Source organism: Temnothorax americanus, unplaced genomic scaffold (assembly GCF_048541705.1).
Source record: "Temnothorax americanus isolate GAGA-0224 unplaced genomic scaffold, ASM4854170v1 Scaffold4, whole genome shotgun sequence".
Lineage (NCBI taxonomy): Eukaryota > Metazoa > Arthropoda > Insecta > Hymenoptera > Formicidae > Temnothorax > Temnothorax americanus.
In genome coordinates, this window is record NW_027509547.1 from 6,974,370 (window position 1) to 6,996,774 (window position 22,405).

Consider the following 22,405-nt stretch of genomic DNA (forward strand, 5'->3'; position numbering starts at 1 on the left):
GTATGTTATGTATGTAAAATGCGAAGGGAGGTATAAATCAGCGGTTTTGCATAGAAAATCCACGCCGACCATATACTCAAGTTGTCTACTTCACTACGTTCGCCACATCAAAGTTGCAACAGCAATGTGCCTTGCCTTTGGCATCCACGAGTCCCGCGAGAAAATCGCGATACCGTATGCCGCCAGCTTGTAATTAGTATTTTACGCGCTTCACTGCCTGGACAAACAGTTCTTGAGAGCCGTCGGATTCCCTTCTCGCGATTCAGGACTTTTCTCGTCGCTCGATCGCAGGCGGTTTTCAGCATACTTTTCACGAAGACGTCTCTGGCGCATTAATGAATTTGCACATTCCTGCTCGATGAGTGTTGCGGTAACGGTGTAGATAGATCGGCGCGCTCGGTAACGGTATCGGAATACTCTCTTCTTGACGTTTATTATCCATTAACGCGTTTATACTATTCGTACTCCCGAACACGCCCACGAGTAATGTAGATATTCTATTAACGAATGCTATGTACTATGCTACGAGCGATGAATCTTAATTAACCGCCGATGGATTTATATTTATCGCCGACGACGCGGCATTTCCGTGACGATAAATCGCGTCGGAGATTTTTCCGCGAAAATCAATCGCTACGCATACCTAAACACGCGCTCGAGCGGCGAGTGATTAATTTACGCGGATCGCGACAATGTTGTTGATGCGTGTTCGTCGTCGACGTGAGCCTCTTTGCGCGAGAAAGTTTTCACTGTTATGGTGCTTAAGATTTAACTCTTTCAACCATTGATAAAAACAGAGGAAGAAAAAGAGAGAGTCGAATCTCTCAGCCTACAGTTAAAGTGTGCGATAATTCCGAAAAGATTCTTCGGTACCCGAAAGCCATAAATATAAAAATATGAATATCAGAAATAGGATTATCATTAATATCATAAATACATATATAATGTTATTAATAAGATTCAAATGAATAACGATTAACGTGAAGATAAAGAATGCGTTTACATGTTCAAGTAAAATGCACTATTAATGCATTAATAATAGCGAAAATGCGCATGGAAATTGGAATAAAGGATGAGAATATATGAATACCATTAACATTATACGGCTGGCCGAAATGGTCGGTGTTGTGCGCACAAAAATTATATTTATCATCGTAGATCGCATCGCAGTCGTGACAAACAAGTGTCATCGTGACGTCAATAAAGCTGACAAGTGCGTACGATTCGTCGACGCGCTTCGTTTTTATCTATTATATGCCGATTGTCGTGGCGCGCATGGCTTTTGCAATGAAGGCGCAACGTCACAGCTCGATACATTTTAACAATCCCCCGATTTGTATGAGCCCGCAGTTAATCGCCGATTGATATCGGCTCTCATTGCCAACAATTCTCGATATCGCGTGCGAAAAACCATTCGTCAATTATATCGCGTCGACGCGTTGGTTCGCTTTGCTTTCAAACGCATATGACGTATGTGGTTGTATTGGCGTGGTTTTCTATCAGAGTAGTTTGTTGAGGAAATCAATATGGATTTGCAATTGAATTAATTTTTTTAACCGTTTTTTTTCCGTTCCAAATATCGTTTAGGATTCTTTCAACATAATACGTATTTTTTCAGTAAAAATAATTTTACTTATATATCGACATATCGTTTTAATAATAGAGATTTAAAATAGGATTGGAATACAACGCAAAGAAGTAGCGTGAGAATGCAATTATACGCTATAAATTTTTATAAAATTTCAATATTCTTTGTATCTTACCACGCTAAAAAGAATACAACCTTGCATCTCTGAACACACGTGCGCGAGAGATCTTCCCTAGAAACAATTTACAGCAACCTTTTTGTGCAGGTGTTTACGATTTGTTTGCTTGTTTTTGTCATTATGGCTGAGAGCCAGCGATCTCGCATTTTCTAATACGAGTCTTAGTTAGACGCAGTCTCGCAGATTGTCCGTCTCTATTGCGTAATTAGAATACCTACAGCTACGGCCGGTAGAGGAACGACGTAGGCCGAAATTGGATGCAACAATTGATTTTTTTTTACTGATAGAAGTTAATCACAAAATCTATTTAATATCACGCGCGAAAATATAAATATATAATTTACAGAAATTAATATAGTTTATTAATAAAACAGCATATTATAAAACGCTGCAAAAAAGATTCAGATAGTTATTAATGAGTAGCGAACAATATAATTTAAATTAACAATAAAACTCGAAAAGAAAGAGTGAGATATAGGGACTCCGAATCGGCACTTGCCATGACACTCATTACACGCTATTGAGATCTCTGGCCTCGCCGGCATAAATTTCGTCGGCGTGTGCATCGATGATAGCGTCGTTTATCGTCGTTAAAAGCGTACGCGTTTCCGCCATCGCGGGAAAAAACACTCGATAAGAAGCCGAACGGCGCTGATTTGCGATTTTCATTCGCGCTTTCCCTCCTCTCTCCGGCGCCGCGAAGTCGCTTCTCCTCGCAATTTGCCTATACTTGCGTGCGATTCCATTCGCGCGCACGCGATTGCGCTCGCACTCGTATGCCCGCGGTAGTAGTGTTTTTCCATGCACGCAATAACGCGAGCGTGTGGAGACACTTTATTTCGCGCGCGCAAATGTGTTTACCCTCCAAAAATAGACGGTGCAGCTGTCGTTCGATGTTTTGTAGCCCGGCGTAACTTTTATTGTCCCCATCTCTTTGATGGGAAAAAAAACAGATAATTTATTACGCTGTATAATAAAATTTTTCTCGCGCGCGAACGAGCGGTTGAGAGCAGAGAAAAAAAGAATATGTTAATAAGTAATAACAATCATGTAAAATAATTATGTATACATGTATAAAGTATAAAATAAACAAATTTAAAGTGATAGTATAGATTGTATTTAAATTGTACAGAAATTATATATATATATATATATATATATATATATATATATATATAACTCGTTCTGGTGGACTGATTAATTACGTTAAAAATTTTAAGCCTCGTTCTGGAGTAAGATCCAAGTATTAAATTAAACAAAAATAGAGAAGATACGCCACGCGGCATCATCGCAATTCCGTTAAATCGCTCCTGACGTTTTTCGTCGTAGCGCGGTACAATTGGCCTCGACAACGTGTTTTCCTTGCCACTATGTCGTCGTTAATCACGTCACTCGTCTGTATATTTGTAATGTTTCGCGTGTGTATACCTTTTCTCGGAAAGCCTGATACCTAATCTCTCGGGAATTGATTCGCGACGCTGACACTTTTCTCTGTTTTACGATGACACTTCGCTGACTAAATTTTGACAGACTTCCCTTGCCACCGTGACATCGCCAATTACATCATTCGGCTATATCATTTCGCAATGTTCCTCGCGTGTCGGAGGTCTTCCTCCTGCTGTTTGTTTGAGATAGATACGCAACCGTTCTATCTCGAATCGTTCTTACGACAATTTCAAACGCAACGGCAGCATGATACTTAGAAATTTAATTAAAAAAATATTATTTGTTACGAATGTTAAAGTTGTCCAGTGTGGAGTAAGTGAATTAAAACCTTTTCTCTTCGTTATAGCATTTGCGAAAACCGTTTTGCGGTAACAAAATATCCAAGCGATATTTCGCATCGCTTCTGCGAATGATGATAGCAAATATTGTTTTATTGCGCAAACACATTTCAAGAAATAATAACAGAGAAATTGACGTAAGAACAAACACAGACTATACAAACATCAATCGAGATTAAATAATACGTCAATCATTGAAATTGCTTGGAAATTAACATTTACCCATGAAATATTTTTATGTCACTGTCACGTTGGATATATAATTACGTGGAGGGTCAAAGTTAATTAGAATTTTATAGCAATTATTCAGTCGGAAAGATTGCTTGGAAAAACATTTGGAATGTGATTGGTTGTCATCGCGCTAAATTACGCGAAACGTTCCAATTAACGGAAAATTTCTCGCGTGACGCGAGAGAAAGAGGCTTGGAATGCCGAATGGCAAAGTCGCGCCGATTACAAGTTTGGAATGGCTTTTATGCGCACAAGTCTTGACGCACAAGCACGACACTGTACACCCGCAGCTCATAACTTTTATGCACACGCGAAGTCGCGTGCACGGTCGCGTGCTGGCATCGCCATTTCGTGCGGTGCTGTTAAAATATTCGTCCACCTATCAGCACCCGTCATCTGGGATAGCGGGCTCCACATCTGCCCATGCAAAACGTTCATTTTGCCACCTGAAGCGGGTTTCGACCCCGCCGAGAGCGCTTATCTCAACCGGTAATCAGCATGGAATTAACGTTACAATGTTATCGTATGACGCAACAAACTAGGCTTGTGATGTATACGCCTGAGATCAGGGGTTACGGTTAAACTTATAGCGTTTTTCACTGGCAGAGCCGGTGCGCACTCAGTGCACATTAAAGCCGTCGTACACAAACCAACGTAAAGTGTATGTTTAATATAATCGGGTTAAATCATGAAATCCTCAATATTCTTTATTGCACTATTTAGTAAAATATGTACTGAGTATTTTATCAGTCGAAATATTTGCATTTTACTTTAAATATTAGAGACTAAATCAGTGTACACACACAACGGCTTTAATGTGCACTGAGTGCGCACCAGTTCTGCCAGTGAAAAACGCTATTACATATATACGAATATTGGCAATATATGGTGAATTGTTTACATTTGTGTGCCGCGAATATGTCTTAATATTCTTTACTTTTTTAACAATGCACGGACACCGTGTTTTTGGAGCACTCGCCCGGACACCCTGGGACTTTTAAGTCCAAAGGGTTTTTGAAAGCGTTTCTGTGTTACAAAAAATCTATAAAAATTCATGTATCATCTGTAAGGTTTCAAAAAGTGATTTCTATACTTACATAGGCCGAAACTGTTTGACACTTTTTTTTTAAGCGCGCTGAAGCTATATCCGTAGGAATCATAAATGAAAAATCGACTGTACCTTAAAAGACCCACGGTGTCCGCCAGCGTTAAATCTCTTAACGGAGCGCACTTCCGATACACGATTGCTAAATTTGAAATATGACGGTACATACCTGCTATGTTAGAGAATTTTATTGCGAAACCACAAAGAACAAAAGCTAAATAAAATACTGTCGTATTATTTTCACATTTTCCTTATCTTGCATTTTATATTATTTCAACCCGCATCTCCTTCATTCGCTCGTATTCCATGTGGGCCAAGGATAAACCGAAACGAGATATTCGTTAAACTCATTTTGAAGAAAGTTTTATAGGTTCAATTGGCAGCAAACGTCATCTCTTTTGTTATGATAATGTAATCGGAGCAAAGCTCAAAGGCATAATCGACGGCGGAAGAAGAACCGCGGAGCACGTGTTGTTGCAATTGTATGTGAGCGATTTTATTACATTAAGACGGCATGCACTGCGAAGACCTTGGAACTAAAACAATAAATATTGCTCTTTTCTGCTCTCGTATTAACGGAAGAATTTTCGGATATCCTGATCGAATAACATGTTGAGATGTGGGACTATCTGCTTCACAAATTTTATGATTTACATAATTGAAAAATTGATCCTAATTGAACGGTTCACGCTTCAACTCGCGTATTACATTCAAGATGTAAGTCCGTGCGTTTACTAATGAAATAAATATATGAAATGTTTTAATGTGGGAGATGCCGTTCTCAGAAATTTTTTACTTTTTGACGCATTTATACGCTAAACCACGCTAAAGCCATTCCAACAATGGCAATGCAAAAAAAAGTACTTATGCGATATCTATTCCTCGTCGGCAATTTTTGCGTCTCATTCATAACCAGAATCAGCATTGCGTAAAGACTTTTTATGGAAAAGATTCTGAATGACAGTGACGAGAAAGTCAAAGCGTTCACGCAAAGTTCAACCGATTTACGTTTGATAATGTCTTATTCATGCGTGATAACGAGGGGCGTAAGGTCGGATTGCACTTCGACGCCTCTGCAGTGTATCTGAATTGCGAGCGTTTCGTCATTCGCTCGGTCGTCTTGTCTTCTTTGCGTCGTTCGCCTCGAGATGCTAGTGCGTGATATTTTGCGTCGTTTTCTGCATAATTCAGTCGGTGCGACGTATAAACGGGGTTAAAATTTCGTCAGCATCCGTTTTCGAGGGCCGAATCGTAACGTCGCGTGAAATTTAGGAGAACGATGTATAAGGAGACAAAAATATTCTATTTAATTGTATATGCGTAGGAATTAATAGGAATTCTGGTTGCATATAACTAAAATTCTGGTTGCATTAATTAAAATCATATCACGATTTTTCCTCATCGAAATTTTCCTAATTTTGTGATTTATAAATATGTCGTGCAACGACGAAAGGCAGAAATTCGAGGTACGCCATGCGAAGACAAGAGGAAATATTTTCACCCTTCGCCGTACAAACTGCGCAGATTTATCGGTGGAACTGACAAACGCGTCGCTGTCGGTCTCTCTGGAACCGCTTTGGACAGATGATGTGTCGGGTAGCGTCGCGACGACATTTGTACACATTTTATTCGAGTTGATGGACGAGAGGCGTCGACTTCGTCGTCATGAATTCCACGCATGGTCTTTTTTAAGCGAAACTTGCACATGTTTGGCTATCCGTGAATTGATCCTTGCATAAAGTTACGAGACTTACAGCTACTTCTTTAAAAACTGGTTTTATATTTTGTTAAAAGGAAATAATATATGTATATTGAAAAATAAAGCTATATATTATACTTTAAATATCATAAGTATAGTACAATCAAATGCAATAGCCTATTAATAACATTAAAATTTATAAAATCAGACATTTACATATATGTTTCGTGTTAACATTGATATTTATGGATGTAATCCACATAATTTTAACATTTATATTTTTTGTACCACGAGAAAAGAATATATATAGTATGTTATTTTACTCTTTAAATAAATCAATGATCAAGAATCAAGAATCAATCACTGATGCTTCTTATATGCAAGTTTCGGTCCACGCCTCGCGTCGTCTATCGGCTTCGCAATAAAGAAACACGTCGGCGCGCTCAAATGGCGTGACGAAATTCGCCGTGCTCAATTCAGCCCCGACGAAACGCGATGGTTGTTTTATACCTTCCGAAGATACGACCGGAGTTCAGACGTCGCGGCGGCATCCGGGCGCCGACGAGTCTGGACTTTTCAAGCGTATAACGGCCCCTGCCGTCTCTTACCCCTTTGCCGCCGCCCATTTAGCTTTTCAGACGTAATTCCCAAGTTGATATATAGACCGCACGCAAGGATCCGTAACTTTGGCACATTCGATGTTGCACCAGCGGCGGAGCGACATGCAAAATTTCACCATGGGTCGATAGTACTTAAATTACACGTAGAGCCGTAACGACTCAATTCGTCTCAATATAGCTCACAAAGAGTATGTTTTGAGTAAACGAACTTGTAAATGTTCTATTTTGCATTAATAAAAATTTGTTAAAATAAAATTGGTTGTCCGTTACATTTGAACTCAAATAAAGAGTCGCATAAATAATAGTCTAATTTAGTAACTATAATGCAATAAAACATGTGATTTCTATCGTTATTTTTCCAAAATACAAAATGCTGTCGACGATGAAGAAAAGCTTGATATCCGATTCTGAGACTGAATTATGTGGTCGTCGTCTAAATGAACTTTATTCATGACCGGTTGTCGCTTTTCTATAGACAATCTTATACAAAACGAGTCACGCTTCATTTATGCTTAGCGAACTTTAATCTTTTCAGGTCGAATGCGCTTAAATCACGAGTCATCGTGCACATCGGCGCCGTAGACACTCTGCCAAAGAGACCCCGACGGCGTTTCTTCCCATCGCTTAGCTAATGTTCGTATAGAAACCGGAAGTCCCTCTGATCCGCCTCTCTCGCACCGTGCGGCGCACTATCGCGCGCGACCGTAAAAAGGCGCCTTCTAGATCGCCGCGAGAACCAGCCGCGGGGAGATAAGATCGGCCGGTACCGGCCGCTGCTTGAACACGTCCGTTACCTTCGTAATCCCTCGCAACCCTATCGTCCTACGCCACCTCACCTTGATAACGACGCGATATCGCTCACGGGTACTAATATAGTGCGTGATAAATATGAATACGTTGTTGCGCCGCAATTTCTTGTCGCGTGAGACTGACTAGAGCGACGAAATTGATCTTAGATCTAAATCGGGGGTACCTAAGGGATCAACAAAGAAAGCATAAGTATATCCAAGAAGAGTTGCTCCCTGACATAGACAAGACGTAGCGGATATGTATCTACGACTTTCACGTATTTAATCCGGGCCTTAATCTCTCCCAGGTTCAATTGCAGAACTGACCTTACCGCGCGTTCACACCGGATACGATAAAGGGGTCATACGTATATACGAGAGGAAACGGGAGTCATTTTTCTTTTTTCTTCTCTCATCAGACACTTTGTAAAATACAATGCATTCACGGTTCTGGATTGCGTGTCGTCAGGATTATTTTCTGAACGGAATGTCATTGTGTGTGGCACCGGCACTTTCTAGACGCAATGTCGAGCGCGAATGTTATTTATGTGCCGGCTGATTCAGGAAAATACGGCGTCACTTGGCGATCAGATACCCGAGACAATCTGAAAGAAATTTATTTATTCGCTAGCGCGTATTTTTATTAGCCTTTCAACATTGTTTGTCATAAATTCTTGATGCAGACGAAACAAACACGATTCAAATGGCAAGAAATTGTTGATGGTGAAGGAATACATAATCAATTGAAAAGGTCTCGCCAAGTTATGTATATATAATATATGACGTGATACCTGAGACACCACTTTATCTCGTCAAGCTGTTTTTCATTGATTCTTATTTTTTATTATAAAATTTATCGAAAATACGCATAAATTTATGAACGAGAAATATTGATTTGTTTTCAAATAACATCGCAATTATAGCTGCACAAACGCTACAAAAAAATAATGTTCAAAGAGAAAAAGAGAGATTGAAAGAGAGAACGAGTTTGAGTTTTAATTGCCACTTATTGTGTTTTCCATTGGTGTTTTTCAATCTCTCTAGCATTATCAACTTGGTATAATGCGATCATTTCTAAATCGTTTTATTACCTCACGGACCGATCGCGGTCGTAACTCGTGACTAAATTAATCCATTTCTAACGAGCAATCTTAATAGAGCGCGCCGATGTCTGTTGCAGGATGAGAAGGTCACGATGCTGAGACCCGGATCCGTATTGGGCCTGCTGGCCCTCGTGGCCGTGCTGAAGATCGCGGACTCGAATCGCTGTCTGACAATGCTGGAAGGTAAATCGCCGCTCATTATCGTCGGCCCGATCGTTGCGGCTCAATTACGGCGCATTTGTCAGGTCCGAAGACGCGATATCATTGCCGCACCATCGGAGAAACGGCGCCACGTGGAATAACCCGCTAATTGCCGGGATGGTCAGATGCGGCTTAAACATTAATTGAATCGCTCTCACGATTCATCCGTGCATGATCACTCAGTCGATGAGTAATTAGGTATATCGAGCCTCGCGGCGTATAATTAGAAGCTGAATACATTCCGTATGCGTTAATGCCGCGTAGTTTACTCACTTATTATCGAGCGCTTAAACATAGTATGTCATCCCGCGGATTGGCAACGGCCGGAAACGTTCTTGCCCCGGCTACATGTTTTTTTTTTCAGATGTTTACATTGTACGGTATGGACGGCAGACCGACCTTGTATTTCTACATATGTATTTACTACATATGCATTTCTACAAATCATGCATTTCTACATACGCAGCGATTTCTCATCTCGCTTATTTTCCAGCTCTCAAGCATAATCTTGTAATTTTTATTGTATCTCGAGCGGGTCGCGTAAAATTTCTTTTTTTTTTTCGGAGTTATTGATTTTTTACGATTATTTTAATACAAAATATTTTAATTTGGAATTTTTCACAGAGGTAAATCCAAAGAGAGTGATCCATCACGAGGGTCAATTCTTGAATATTACCTTCGAGGTGTCAAGAAGACTGACACACAGGTTAGTGTCAGAGGTCATGAAGATCTTTCTCACCGAAGTATTGGGCTATACCGGAGTCGATATTGTCAAAAAGGATGACCACTTCAATGCGTCCGAAGTCTTCGAGAGACTGTCCGAAAGGCCAACATATTCCGAGTACAAAATGTAAGACGACCGGATAAATTGTAGACGCTGTGTAATAGTATATTTGAATCTACAGAGCTCCTTGAATATCTCGCGGCTTTTCTTTTTCGATTCTTCTGGATTGTAACAAATATCATGTGTAAGATTGCAGCAATTTTTTGACCATTTGTTTTTCAATAGGTTCGTAAATAGACGCACTGGTTCTTTTTATGATATTTGCATAAAGCGAATGAAATATACGATCGATATGTATACTCAATTCATAAGAATACTATGTCACACTATGTGTCACACTACTACGGCTGTCCGATGAAATTAATCGAGAACACCTATCGCAAATACGCTCTTCTTTGCTGAGCGATTATATTCTACCTCGATAACAGTACTTTCTCCGGCAAATATATTCAGAATGTATTTATTGACAACAATCAAGTTTCTCGTGCGCCGCTTCTCAATCATTTAATAGTATTAATTTTTATACAAGCTTCAAACAGCTTATGTCGTTCTCAGAGCACAAGGTATTGCAAACGTTGCAAATGTATTAAATTCTTTTTGAATTGTCTGTAAATACAATCTTCAATGTCGTTTCGAGATCTGTCGACTATCGATTGACAATATTTTTCTCGGATGGTATAAATATGTTAAATAAAATATACAGTTAATTAACATTTGGCAATCATAAGAAGATAGGGAAGTATCAATTTTCAAATTCAATGTCTTCTTTTTGCTGCGCTAAGCGGCCATGATTACACATGTTATAAATTATCGATGTGATTCTGCGATATATATTTAATATCTCTTTTATTTTTTTTGAAAGCGTCAAAAGGTTGAGCCACTAACGAATTCATATCACCCCATCAAACCCCTTCGGAGAAATGTACGCGGATGTAAATCGAGCGATTAACATTCCCGTCTCAATCACAGATTTCCAGAAACCATGGTGAACATGGAAGTTTGGATTCCGCCGCAGCAGGACACGTCGCCGCTGCTGAGCAAATACGACGTGAAGGAATGCGGCTCGATAGCGCCACCGGGTCACTTCGGCTGGTTCGTTCCGACAGAATTGGCCAGGCCCGATGACAGTTGGCTGGTCTTCACCAGGCTGGAGACTGCCAGCAGGTTCGCCATCGACGGGGTGAACCTGCAGATGGTAAAAAATTGCATGAAAAATGAGAATATGACGGAGTACTACTGCCACGAGGCCTTTTGCCAGGACGGGATGTACATCCCGGAACGATGTCGCGACCGAGGCCAGCAAAGGCCGCCGAACTGCGCGCTGCTGCTAGCCGCATACCCTGACGAAACTCGTTTCGTAAAAGAACATATCGATCAAATGAAGCTCTACGTCAAGGTGGCATGGGTGGGTCCGAATCTCGGCTATCTAACCCGTAAGTTGCTTGAAACGTACCAGCACGCACTCCACGCACGGAACTCATCGGCTTCCATCGAGAACAGGTATTGATTTAAAGAGTATGTCTGTTTATATCATTATTTTTGAAACATCGATCGATACGAGTACTATAAGAAACGAGGTGTTATAATAAAGTTTTACAACAAAGTTCCTTCCAGATCACTGGTGATCCTGCACTATACACCCAGTAGAGTGAACCCGAGTGAAAGGTATTTTACAACGATCGAATTTCCACGTTGCGAAAGTTATTTTGGAACGAAAGAAGGTTCGATCGGTTGCGCGTACGAGTCGAAGAGACTGACGAAGCTGGTGTGGAGTAGGTTGGAAACAATCGCAAAAATCGCCTTCCAGGCGATAACTCGTGCCAAGTTTAATGGAGAGATGTACGAGAATTTGATCTACCGTCATTCTCATAATTTATCGGACGAACAAGTCGCATGCGATTGGTTGAAGGATAATCTGAACTATACCCTAGCAGAATGGAAGCCCAATAACGACGACAAGAACACCCTCTTCGTGGGTGGTATATTTCCTATGAGCGGTAACTCCTACATGGCCAAGTCAATAGTGATTGCTGCTAAGATGGCGAAAGAAATCATCAACATTAATAATACCCTGCTGAGAGATTATAACTTGACTCTGTTAGCCAGTGACGGCCAGTGCAAGTCGGACATGGTGATGAAGTCCTTTATCGACTATATCATACATAATTATTATCAGAAGTTGGTTGGCGTGTTGGGGCCGGCTTGCTCGGAAACCGTGGAGCCATTGGTCGGTGTGTCGAAACATTACAGGACGGTGATCATCAGCTACAGCGCCGAGGGATCCAGCTTCGACGATCGCACCAAGTATCCGTATTTCTTCAGAACCATTGGCGAGAACAAGCAGTACAAACATGTCTATGTGCAGCTCTTGCAAAGGCTAGGTTGGCATCGAGTGGCTTCACTGACGGAGGATGGACAAAAGTACACCGAGTATATATCGTATATGCAGGACATGCTCAGGGACAATAGCATTGATTTCGTGGCGAACGTCAAGTTTCCGAGGGAGCGAGAAGCTGACATAATGACGAAAGTAAGTTTAATTTTGATTTGTCAAAATTAATCATTTGTATTGCATAAAAGGTAATGGAAATAATAAAATATTATTAAAAATTAAAAATTAAAATATTTATAAATTATATAATATTTAGACGAGCAGAAACAGTGTGGAATAATAAATAGTTTAAATATAATATTTATGCGAAAGTAGGTAATATCTAAACCGTAATAATTAATTTTACGATATTAATTTTCAGTATTTGCAAGATTTGAAAGAAAAAAGGGCAAAAATTATTATCGCAGACGTATACGGCGAGGTAGCTCGTCAAGTCATGTGCGAAGCATATAAACTGGAGATGACCGCTGTCCAGGTAATAATTATAAATTTTACCATTTTGCCTATTTTTTTCCGAATAAAAAAATCGTTACATAAAATTAAAGATAAATTCAGCAATTTTAGCGTTTTAATTAATTCGTACTTTAAAGGGTTACGTCTGGTTCCTTCCGCTTTGGCTCCGGTCGCAATGGTACGATACCGATTACTATAATGAAAAAGGCGAGCAGGTAGCCTGCACCACGAGCGAAATGATGAAGGCCATAAACGGACATCTCGGTCTGTCGCACGCGTACTTCGCTCGGGACGACGATATAATGCAGGAGGGAATCACTGTACGCGAGTGGCGTGAACGTTACGAGAACATCTGCCGAGCGCAGAATCAGCAACCCTCTAACTACGCCGGTTACGCCTACGACGCCATGTGGACTTACGCTTATGCCATAGATCGGCTCATCCATGAGAACCAAAGTTATGTGTTCGATCTTCATAGCGACCATACGGTCAATCGCCTCACGCATATTATCAGCGAAACCGATTTTTATGGGGTTAGTGGAGCAAGTTTATCGATTAACTTATTAAGTAACGACATAAAAATATATATAGAAATATATGGTCTATCACACACACATAATCGAGGATTTTTCTGCAAATTTTCGCTAAAAGATAGCTCGGTATTACGTCGAAAAATTCTTTTGAAATATCTTGCGATCACTATATGTATAAACAAAATTGCGATAGTCAAATGTGTTTCTATTTTTTCAGGTATCCGGAAGAATAAAGTTTCTGGGTGGGCCATCGAGATACTCTGTTATCAATATTGTCCAGTTCGTCGATAATGAAACGCATATTGTTGGTAACTTTTATCCGAATATCTCGGAAGCCAAGCACGAAGTAATAGGCGGCGTTTTGGACTTGAATATTTCGTCTTTCGTTTGGTTATCGGAGACGATGCCTGATGACGGTTCTGAGCCTCCGTCGAGATGTGTCCTAGGAGGATTGGCGGAACTGCTCGATGTTTCTTGCGAAGTAGCGATTGTAATCGCTAATATTATAGGCTTTGGCCTCCTCGGAGCAGTTTTGATCGTCAGCTTTATCATCATTAAACGAAAGTACGTTTATATTATAATCTTACCAGGGCCGGACTGGAGCCTTCAAAAAGACGCAGGCCTTGGATGTTCAGAGGGCGCAAAATATTTTGACAAACTCAAAAAAATTAACCTATTTATCAACAAAGAAAAATTCATGGGATAAGTAAATTTTATTTCACAAAATTGGAAACTGAAAACAGTCTAATATTCTACACAGATAAAAGTAGTTTCATTTCTTGACTCTGTTCACAGAGTCGATTGATAATCATATCATTGTCAAGTGCCACAAGCTTGTTCCTCTCACATTGCATTATAAGAAATGCTTCCAGGTTGTCATTTGTTAAATTAGAGCGCAACCTTGTTTTTATAAGTTTAAGCTTCGAAAAAACTCGTTCACAACTTACTTCGGTTAGAGGTATATTGTAAGCAAATATTTATAAACTTTATGCAGCTGTGTACAAAAGACAGTACATGTTGTAGTCATAAATCACTTTTAAGCTCATGAAACCTCCGTGGATCAAAACATGCAAGGTCTAGATATACGTTCTTCTGATCAGCAAATCTAGTCTTCATACTCTGATTAAGCTTGCCAATAACAACATAAAAAACTTTTATTCGGAATCTATCCTCTTGGGAGAAGTTTGTTTCATCTTCTGCCAACTCACCAGACATTTTCTTGATCTTTCTTACTCTCTTACGTGGCAACTCTGAGTCAATGCAAAGGCTTTCCACTTCTAGAGAAGGATTTTTTTCTATCTTTTTATCTAACTTTTTAGACATAATAGATACAAACTTTTTTGATGCATTAACCACTTGATCAAATTGGTCCCTGGCATCCCTTAATCCATTCTGTGCAGCGGAAACAAGCCTCCAAGCCTGGACATAGTCCAGATTCTTGGTTTGGAAATAGTCTAAAAAAGGTGTTGTGATTTTGAATATTAACCCTTACAAAAATATTTCACCGCTCTTACACCTCATATAGATCGTTTTTATAGCCCGTTTTATCATTTTTATGTTTTTTGCACTCTCAAGCACGCGCAGTCTACTGCGAAAGAACATGATGAGTATACACAAGTATGCGTATGAGTATTTTTGAGTAGATTGTCCATTTTTAATACTCGTTTTTCAATCGATGAGTGATAACACGTTAATACGTTCCTTTTTTACTCACAAAGATGACGACGAAGTAAGTTGTCCGTTTTCAATACTCATTTTTCAGTTGATGAGTGACAATACGTTAGTACGTTCCTTTTTTACTCACAAGAAAATATCCGCGGATTTCGCCCGATTTTAACCCTTATGGTACACCCATCGAAATTTCTCATAAATTCTGAAAGACTCCCACTCCTTATCTCGTCCTTATCTCTAAATTAAAGTACATTTATTCTACAAGCTTAAAAACTTTTTCAAAATGTACCGTAAGGGTTAAATGTATTAGTACTTACACTATTTATCCTACGATGTAATATTCAAATATTCGCGAGAAATTTGCATTGAACGTTTCGATAAGTGCAATATGTTTTGTGTGTGTGTGCGCGTATGCGTGTGCGCACGCGCGTGGTGTGTTCATACACAGTACGTAATATGTACATACACAAGTAGAGTATCTACTATTTTAATCTGTTACCCCTTTTTGTGTGAATATTTTTGACTCCCTTTTATTCTTTGCAGAATAAAGTTGAATAAAATATCTGTTCAGATGAAAGTTGTATGGCTTAAATGAGGATAAATAATGGTAAAATATGTATATGTATATAAATCTGGTATTACACACACACACACACACACACACACACACACACACACACACACACACACACACACACACACACACACACACACACACACACACAAACACGCACGCACGCACGCACGCACGCACGCACGCACGCACTCACACACACACACACACACACACACACACACACACACACACACACACACACACACACACACACACACACACACGCACACGCACACGCACACGCACACGCACATATATATATATATATATATATATATATATATACACACATATTCATGTATAATGTACCAAATATAATTATTATGTAATAATTAATCTTTATTAACTATTAGGTAATAAATAATAATTAATGAATTATGATATTTCAAAATTTGCAATGTGAGTATTTATGAGTGCTAAACGAGTATTTTCAAAATTTTCTATGTGAGTATTTATGAGAGCTAAACGAGTAATTTGTACTCGTAGCTGAATGTACATTTTTACACCTCAAATTTACACACAGCACGTATTTACCACTCAAAAATACTCATAAGAATACTTATTACTACTCGGATATACTCGTACGCAATCCGCTTTAACCACTCGTTTTTAAGCAAAAGGGCCATTGAACCAAATGCACGTTTTTACTACTCAAACTAACCGTTCTCGCGGTCCAAAAACGAAAAATTTTTATAAGGGAACAGAAACATTATAGCCACCACTATAGTTTCAAATAACATAAACTTCTAGAGAAGTGCATTAGCCTCATTGCGTACTTTTGGATTAAATTCTTGGGAGTTTCCAATCATACAAAAGATCACAACTAGTTCCACAAACACTGTTTCTGATTGTGATGTGTTATCTGTGATTTCACTGTCGAACCAATAATGGGAACGATAAAAAATTTTAGTACAAAATGGCAGCGCCTAGACCATATAGAGTCCATAGACTATATGTCTATGAGCAGCACACACACACAAACGCGCGCACACATGTCGAATTTACGTATTTATCGCCGTCATTTTGTGGGAATGTCCAGTCTCTAGTAAGGATCTCTAGTCTACTCGAGGGCGCACCGGCCCGAGGGCCGGCGGGCCAGTCCGAGCCTGAATTTTCACTATTCTATACTTATTATATAGTAATGAACATATTATGTAGAAGAAAGTCAATTTCTACAAAGTATTGTTTTCAAAAACTTTGTTTTCTTTTTTGTTATTCGTTTAGTTACGACAAAAAAATGCAGATCCACGAAAAGTACATGAAGTCCCTGGGTATCCTGTCACAAATGGATACATCCAGTTTGGACGTATGGGAAATTCCTCGAGATAGAGTAGTGATTAATCGAAAACTTGGAGAGGGAGCCTTCGGTACCGTTTACGGTGGTGAAGCTTTCTTCCCTGAGAAGGGCTGGCTAGCTGTCGCCGTGAAGACCCTGAAAGTCGGTAGCTCGACCGACGAGAAACTCGATTTTCTCAGCGAGGTCGAGGTCATGAAGAAATTCGAACATTCGAATATCATCAAGTTATTAGGCGTGTGCATAAAGTGCGAGCCTGTGTTGACCGTGATGGAATTCATGCTTTATGGCGACTTAAAAACCTATCTGTTGGCCAGAAGACATCTGGTCAACGATCGAAGCTACGAAGATTCCGACGAGATCTCGAATAAAAAATTGACCGCCATGGCGTTAGACGTCGCCAGAGCGCTCAGCTATTTAGCGCAATTAAAATACGTCCACAGGTGATTCAAACAAATTTAACTGCTGTCTATGGTAACATTATCGACGTCACAATAATTGTACGTTCTTAAATATCTTTTTTTTTAGGGATGTCGCCTCGCGCAATTGTCTGATAAACGCCCAGCGGGTGGTGAAACTCGGTGACTTCGGTATGACAAGGCCAATGTACGAAAACGACTATTACAAATTCAATCGAAAAGGTGAGAGGATGCTCTTGCTTTTATTTTTATATAGCATTATAATTTTATACGAGTATTATTTTGTTTCGCTCAGGCATGCTACCGGTAAGATGGATGTCTCCGGAATCGCTGGCACTAGGCATTTTCACGCCAGCGTCTGACGTCTGGTCTTACGGCGTACTGCTCTACGAGATCGTTACATTCGGTAGCTTTCCTTTCCAAGGGATGAGCAATAATGAAGTACTCACGCACGTGAAGGCTGGCAATTGTCTGACCGCGCCGAAAAAAATAAAAATGCAGCTGTAAGTGGTCATCTCGATGAGACTGATCGTTTATCATGCGATCTCGTTTATCACGTGTCTTACGTTTCATGTTCGCAGCGAGAATTTAATGTATTCCTGTTGGAACGTGGACCACACAAAGAGGCCATCGGCACCGGAGATCGTTGATTTTTTGGCAATGAATCCTCGCATCATCGCGCCTTGTCTAGACGTGCCCCTGTCAAGCGTGCAATTAGAGCACACTGCGCAACTCGATATACAGCTATCGGAGAATAATCGGAAATTTTCTCTTTTGTGGCCACAGCGTTCATCTTCGCAATCGCAAGGAGTGAAGTTTCCTGAAGTCTCGCCGACTCCGCTTCTGCTGGACTTGAACGGGCAGGACGATGATCAGACTTTGGATTCCCTGATCAGCCAGTCTTGCGAGCAGGACAGCTCTAGTCCTCTGCTGGATTCCACGAGAGCCTCGCTCTTGAAGCAAGGGTGGCTTCATGCGAATTCCAAAGACAAAGAACCTCACAAGTACGTCAATCTTCAACCAAATATGTTGAAGTTGTCTTGCGAACCCGGCAGAAACGGTAGCGCCGGAAATATCCAGATGGAAGAAAGAACGTCCATGTTATCCGAGAAGAAAAGCACCGATGATGTGTCAATTCTCTGACGCAAGTAGACCATTTTATGAAGAAATTGGGAACTAGTCAGATGCGAGGTACGTTTAATTAAAGAGAAATGACTCTACAAAATCAAGGTCAGAATCTACAAAGATGGTGATCATTCCGAGTTGAAGTAAGGAAGTCAACAAACACATAAGCGATTTCAAAGTATTCGCGAATGTAATCACCAAGATCATACTAAAAGATTTTTTAAGTCCAGAGAGAATTGCTCTCTCTGACGTGGCATTTTAATCAACTAGCCAGATATTCCTCTGAATTTTTTATGGTGGAGAAACTAAGTCGATCTTTTTTTTTCTTTTTTTAACGCGGGGAAATCTTCTGCTATCAATCGTGACCGATAGCTCCTTCTAATGGGAGGGGAAAGACCCCCTCGCCCCCGGGGAGAGGCGAGGGGAGTGCCGGATTCTTACCGGCTAAAACCCAGCGGGTATCCTTCTCGGTGCGTTTTTCATGGTGATAAGGGGGCCGGGAAACAGCTGATTCGTCCGGGACCCCCCCCGCCACAAACTAAGTCGATCTAATTAATTGCAATTTGAACTTTACAATTACTATATTTACGCGAGCGTTACTTCTGTAATAACTTACGATAATTCCTTCGCGTAAACGGGATTTTGTAGTAACTTACAATAATTTACTCCGCGTAAACGAGTGAATTATCGTAGGTTACAACAGAAGTAACACTCGCGTAAACGTAGTGAATAAAAAATTTCTCTTATAAGAGAATTCCTACTGCGTTTTGGATGTAGAGCGTCCTAAAATGTATATACTAGTAGCGAAATTCGGTCTCGAATGAATGAAAAACTTCGACAATAAAGCCTAAGTAAAATAAGTATCTGTCAAAAATGATCAAATGTAAATTATTTAAACAATAAGATCTTGCTGATAATACGCATCTTTTTACGGGTACATTATATGGTAGATGCGCGCATGAACTATAATGTAACGTAAGTATCTTCAGCAGCTCAAAATGGAAATATTTAAATGGAAGTATAAAATTGAAAAATGGCATGTATGTCAACAAAAACAAAACAAGAGTATCGATCCAATATCGTAAGATTGGTACAGAGAGTATGTATGTACATATTACTTGAGACAACTGTAGCTATCGATGGCGAAATTAATTTACTGAATTCATTTTTGAGACTGACTTTCATTGCGAAATTATTGTCGCATCATTTGACCGTCGCAGACACGGATGACCGACATTATTCGTCATCGCAGGCAAGTAACTAAAGGGTACAAAAGAGAAGAGCTTCTTCTCGTAGATGCGGATTTCGCGACGAAAGCGGAAGAGACGATCAACGTCGGTGCATCCTTCATCCAGCAGTTCCGTCATCTTCTGCTCAATGCATCTTTAAGACTGACTCTCGAGATGAAAGGGACGCATCGTATATATATCGTTCTTTATCCATTTTCTTTTTTTTTTGTCGAATCACGTTTCGACGGCAAGCTAGCGCATTTGAATAAATTCGGTGTTTTGCGAATGGCGACGTATTCGCGTAACCATGACATTTTTTTTTATTGTTACACATAAAGAGTCCGGTAATTTTTTCTTATTTCTTAACCCTTTCACTATCCAATCATTTTTTATGATATAAACTCAAACGTTTTCCAACATAATTAAAAAATTCTTAAGTTAAAAATTTTATTTTTATACAGAAATAGATGTTAAATTATATTTATTGTTGCATTTTATTTTCAGATTTAAATCTTGAAATTGCAAATAATTGTTTAATAAAAAAAGAAAGCTATTACTATGGCTGAAGAAAAACATACTAATGATATATGAGACAGTGAAAGAGTTAATATCTCCTCGCGAATGCGACTACGCGTTTGTCGATCATGCGTCGCCATCGCATTCACACTCACGACATCACAATTTAATCAATATCGTAAGACTAATCACCGTCTGGCTGCATACTCGATCACAAATGCGATTATTTATTGATACACGAGTGGATTTCTTGCGAAAGATTTTTATAAGAAGTATGGTTCTCGTTAAGGGTCCACTTAATAACATTCTTGTATAAAGTAGTGTTGACAGATGACAGATAGCACATCCTATTTTGTGTAAATAAACTCACGTAAATATATTTGGCCCTTTCCGGTTTATTAATTGACAGTTTTTTTAGAACTGTTACTTTTTATGTTCCTGCATTCTTGATGTAAATAAACGTCAAAAGATATATGCAAAAAAAATATATATATGTTCCTTATTTTCAAAGTAATAATTATAAAAAATTTAGTAAAACTCCATTCACATATCGCTTTTTAAATAAACGATTTATATGTAAAGCAAGCGTGCCATTCGTTAATAACAATGCAAAAAAATGCAAAAAATTATGTAAATAGTTATATTTGAGTAGAATTATAAAGAACTGGAAAGAGTTAACTTTTCAGCGTCCGCTGTTCAATTTAATGACTGAATAGCTGTACAATTAAGAGCGTTCACGCATAGAGCGTTAAAGACTCCGATAGAAAAGTATTTTTAAATCTCAATTCCAGTTCGTAACTGTTCGCACATATTCGGCTACGTTGCGAAAAATGTGTTCTCATTATACTGCTATATTGTACATAATAATTATATGGTCTTCGCGTGTATTATAAAGCAGTATACATGATATCCATTTCAACATCACTATTTAACAATTTTATAAAGACTTATTTCATTATAGAACCATAATTTTTTAATATGTATGATTTGTAAAAGCTCAAAAAGATAAACAAATCTATAAAAATCTCTACAAAAATAAAATAAAAATGTGTATATATATATACACTATACACATATATATATATATATATATATATATATATATATATATATATAACGCAGGATGAGTTAAAAATAAAAAAACGATTATTTATTTTAAACTATTTTGTTATTTAAATTTTTTATACTATATGGATAGCAGCTTTTCATAATGTACAAAGAATCGTTCGTGTTTATAGCAACATTTATATGTACAACTGCACGTGTATATATTATATTTTTAAAAAATATATAGATATTATATACGCCCCAATATCGCGCACATGTGTGTCACAATGATCAGAAAATTCTTGTCATTGCGTAGAAGTACGTTTTTTTTTACTACTCGTTTGATCGAGGAACAATATTCGCGAATGCGTCGGCGTACCCCTTTGGCAAATGTAGACATTGTAGACTACAGGCTCATAAAGAGAGGTATACGTTTGTACCGCGACACGTTGCTATATCCTTCCTCTAGTAATTAACTTTATAAAAGTAATCTTGGCGATTTTGCCAGATATATGCGATTACTCTTAGAACACGTACAAGATCCTTGAATGTACTCGCTACGGATTATACCAATGTTATTTATTGTCGAATTATATTGTAATTTAGTCCGCGGCGAATGATATTCGCAGCGTACGTTCCTTAAGCGCATATTTATTGAGCTTTCTAAAATTAAATAATATTAAACACCTCTGAACTTTTTTATTGCTCACATGACCATTCTCTTTCATACGCAATTTTAAAACAATTTTAATTTATTTCAAATATTGATATTGGTAGTACTGTATATCTAATCACACATTTTCAACATTACTTTCATTTTATGAATGTAAAAAACCACACATGTAATATACATCCTATTTTCGTGCATTGTATAATTCCTTGTGTAATAATTGTTGTATCATAATTGTTTGTCACTAGTTATTGGAATCTTTTATAATTTTTGTTAAGATTTTATAAGTATAAAGAAAAACGTATATAGAAACTCTAAGATATATCAAACAATAAACACGTACTTTATGAAAGCTCATA

General features: G+C 38.8%; 1 protein-coding gene and 1 long non-coding RNA gene across 4 annotated transcripts in view; one reads left to right on the forward strand and one right to left on the reverse strand.

Moving 5' to 3' along the window:
* The window catches only part of LOC143902726 (uncharacterized), a 37,288-nt gene extending 14,885 nt beyond the window's left edge, over positions 1-22,403 (forward strand). For 2 of the 3 annotated variants that reach the window (XM_077415876.1, XM_077415877.1), the window contains exons 3-13: positions 9,174-9,279; positions 9,922-10,147; positions 11,051-11,581; positions 11,696-12,611; positions 12,835-12,948; positions 13,064-13,459; positions 13,677-14,023; positions 16,971-17,483; positions 17,569-17,681; positions 17,755-17,962; positions 18,041-22,403. In XM_077415876.1, the coding sequence (XP_077272002.1) occupies positions 9,189-9,279; positions 9,922-10,147; positions 11,051-11,581; positions 11,696-12,611; positions 12,835-12,948; positions 13,064-13,459; positions 13,677-14,023; positions 16,971-17,483; positions 17,569-17,681; positions 17,755-17,962; positions 18,041-18,602 (4,017 nt within the window). In that variant the 5' untranslated portion in view covers positions 9,174-9,188 and the 3' untranslated portion in view covers positions 18,603-22,403. The remainder of the gene's footprint in view (positions 1-9,173; positions 9,280-9,921; positions 10,148-11,050; positions 11,582-11,695; positions 12,612-12,834; positions 12,949-13,063; positions 13,460-13,676; positions 14,024-16,970; positions 17,484-17,568; positions 17,682-17,754; positions 17,963-18,040) is intronic. The other variant, XM_077415878.1, reaches the window with a different exon arrangement.
* The window catches only part of LOC143902728 (uncharacterized), a 101,630-nt gene that overhangs the window by 11,899 nt on the left and 67,326 nt on the right, over positions 1-22,405 (reverse strand). The window lies entirely within an intron of this gene.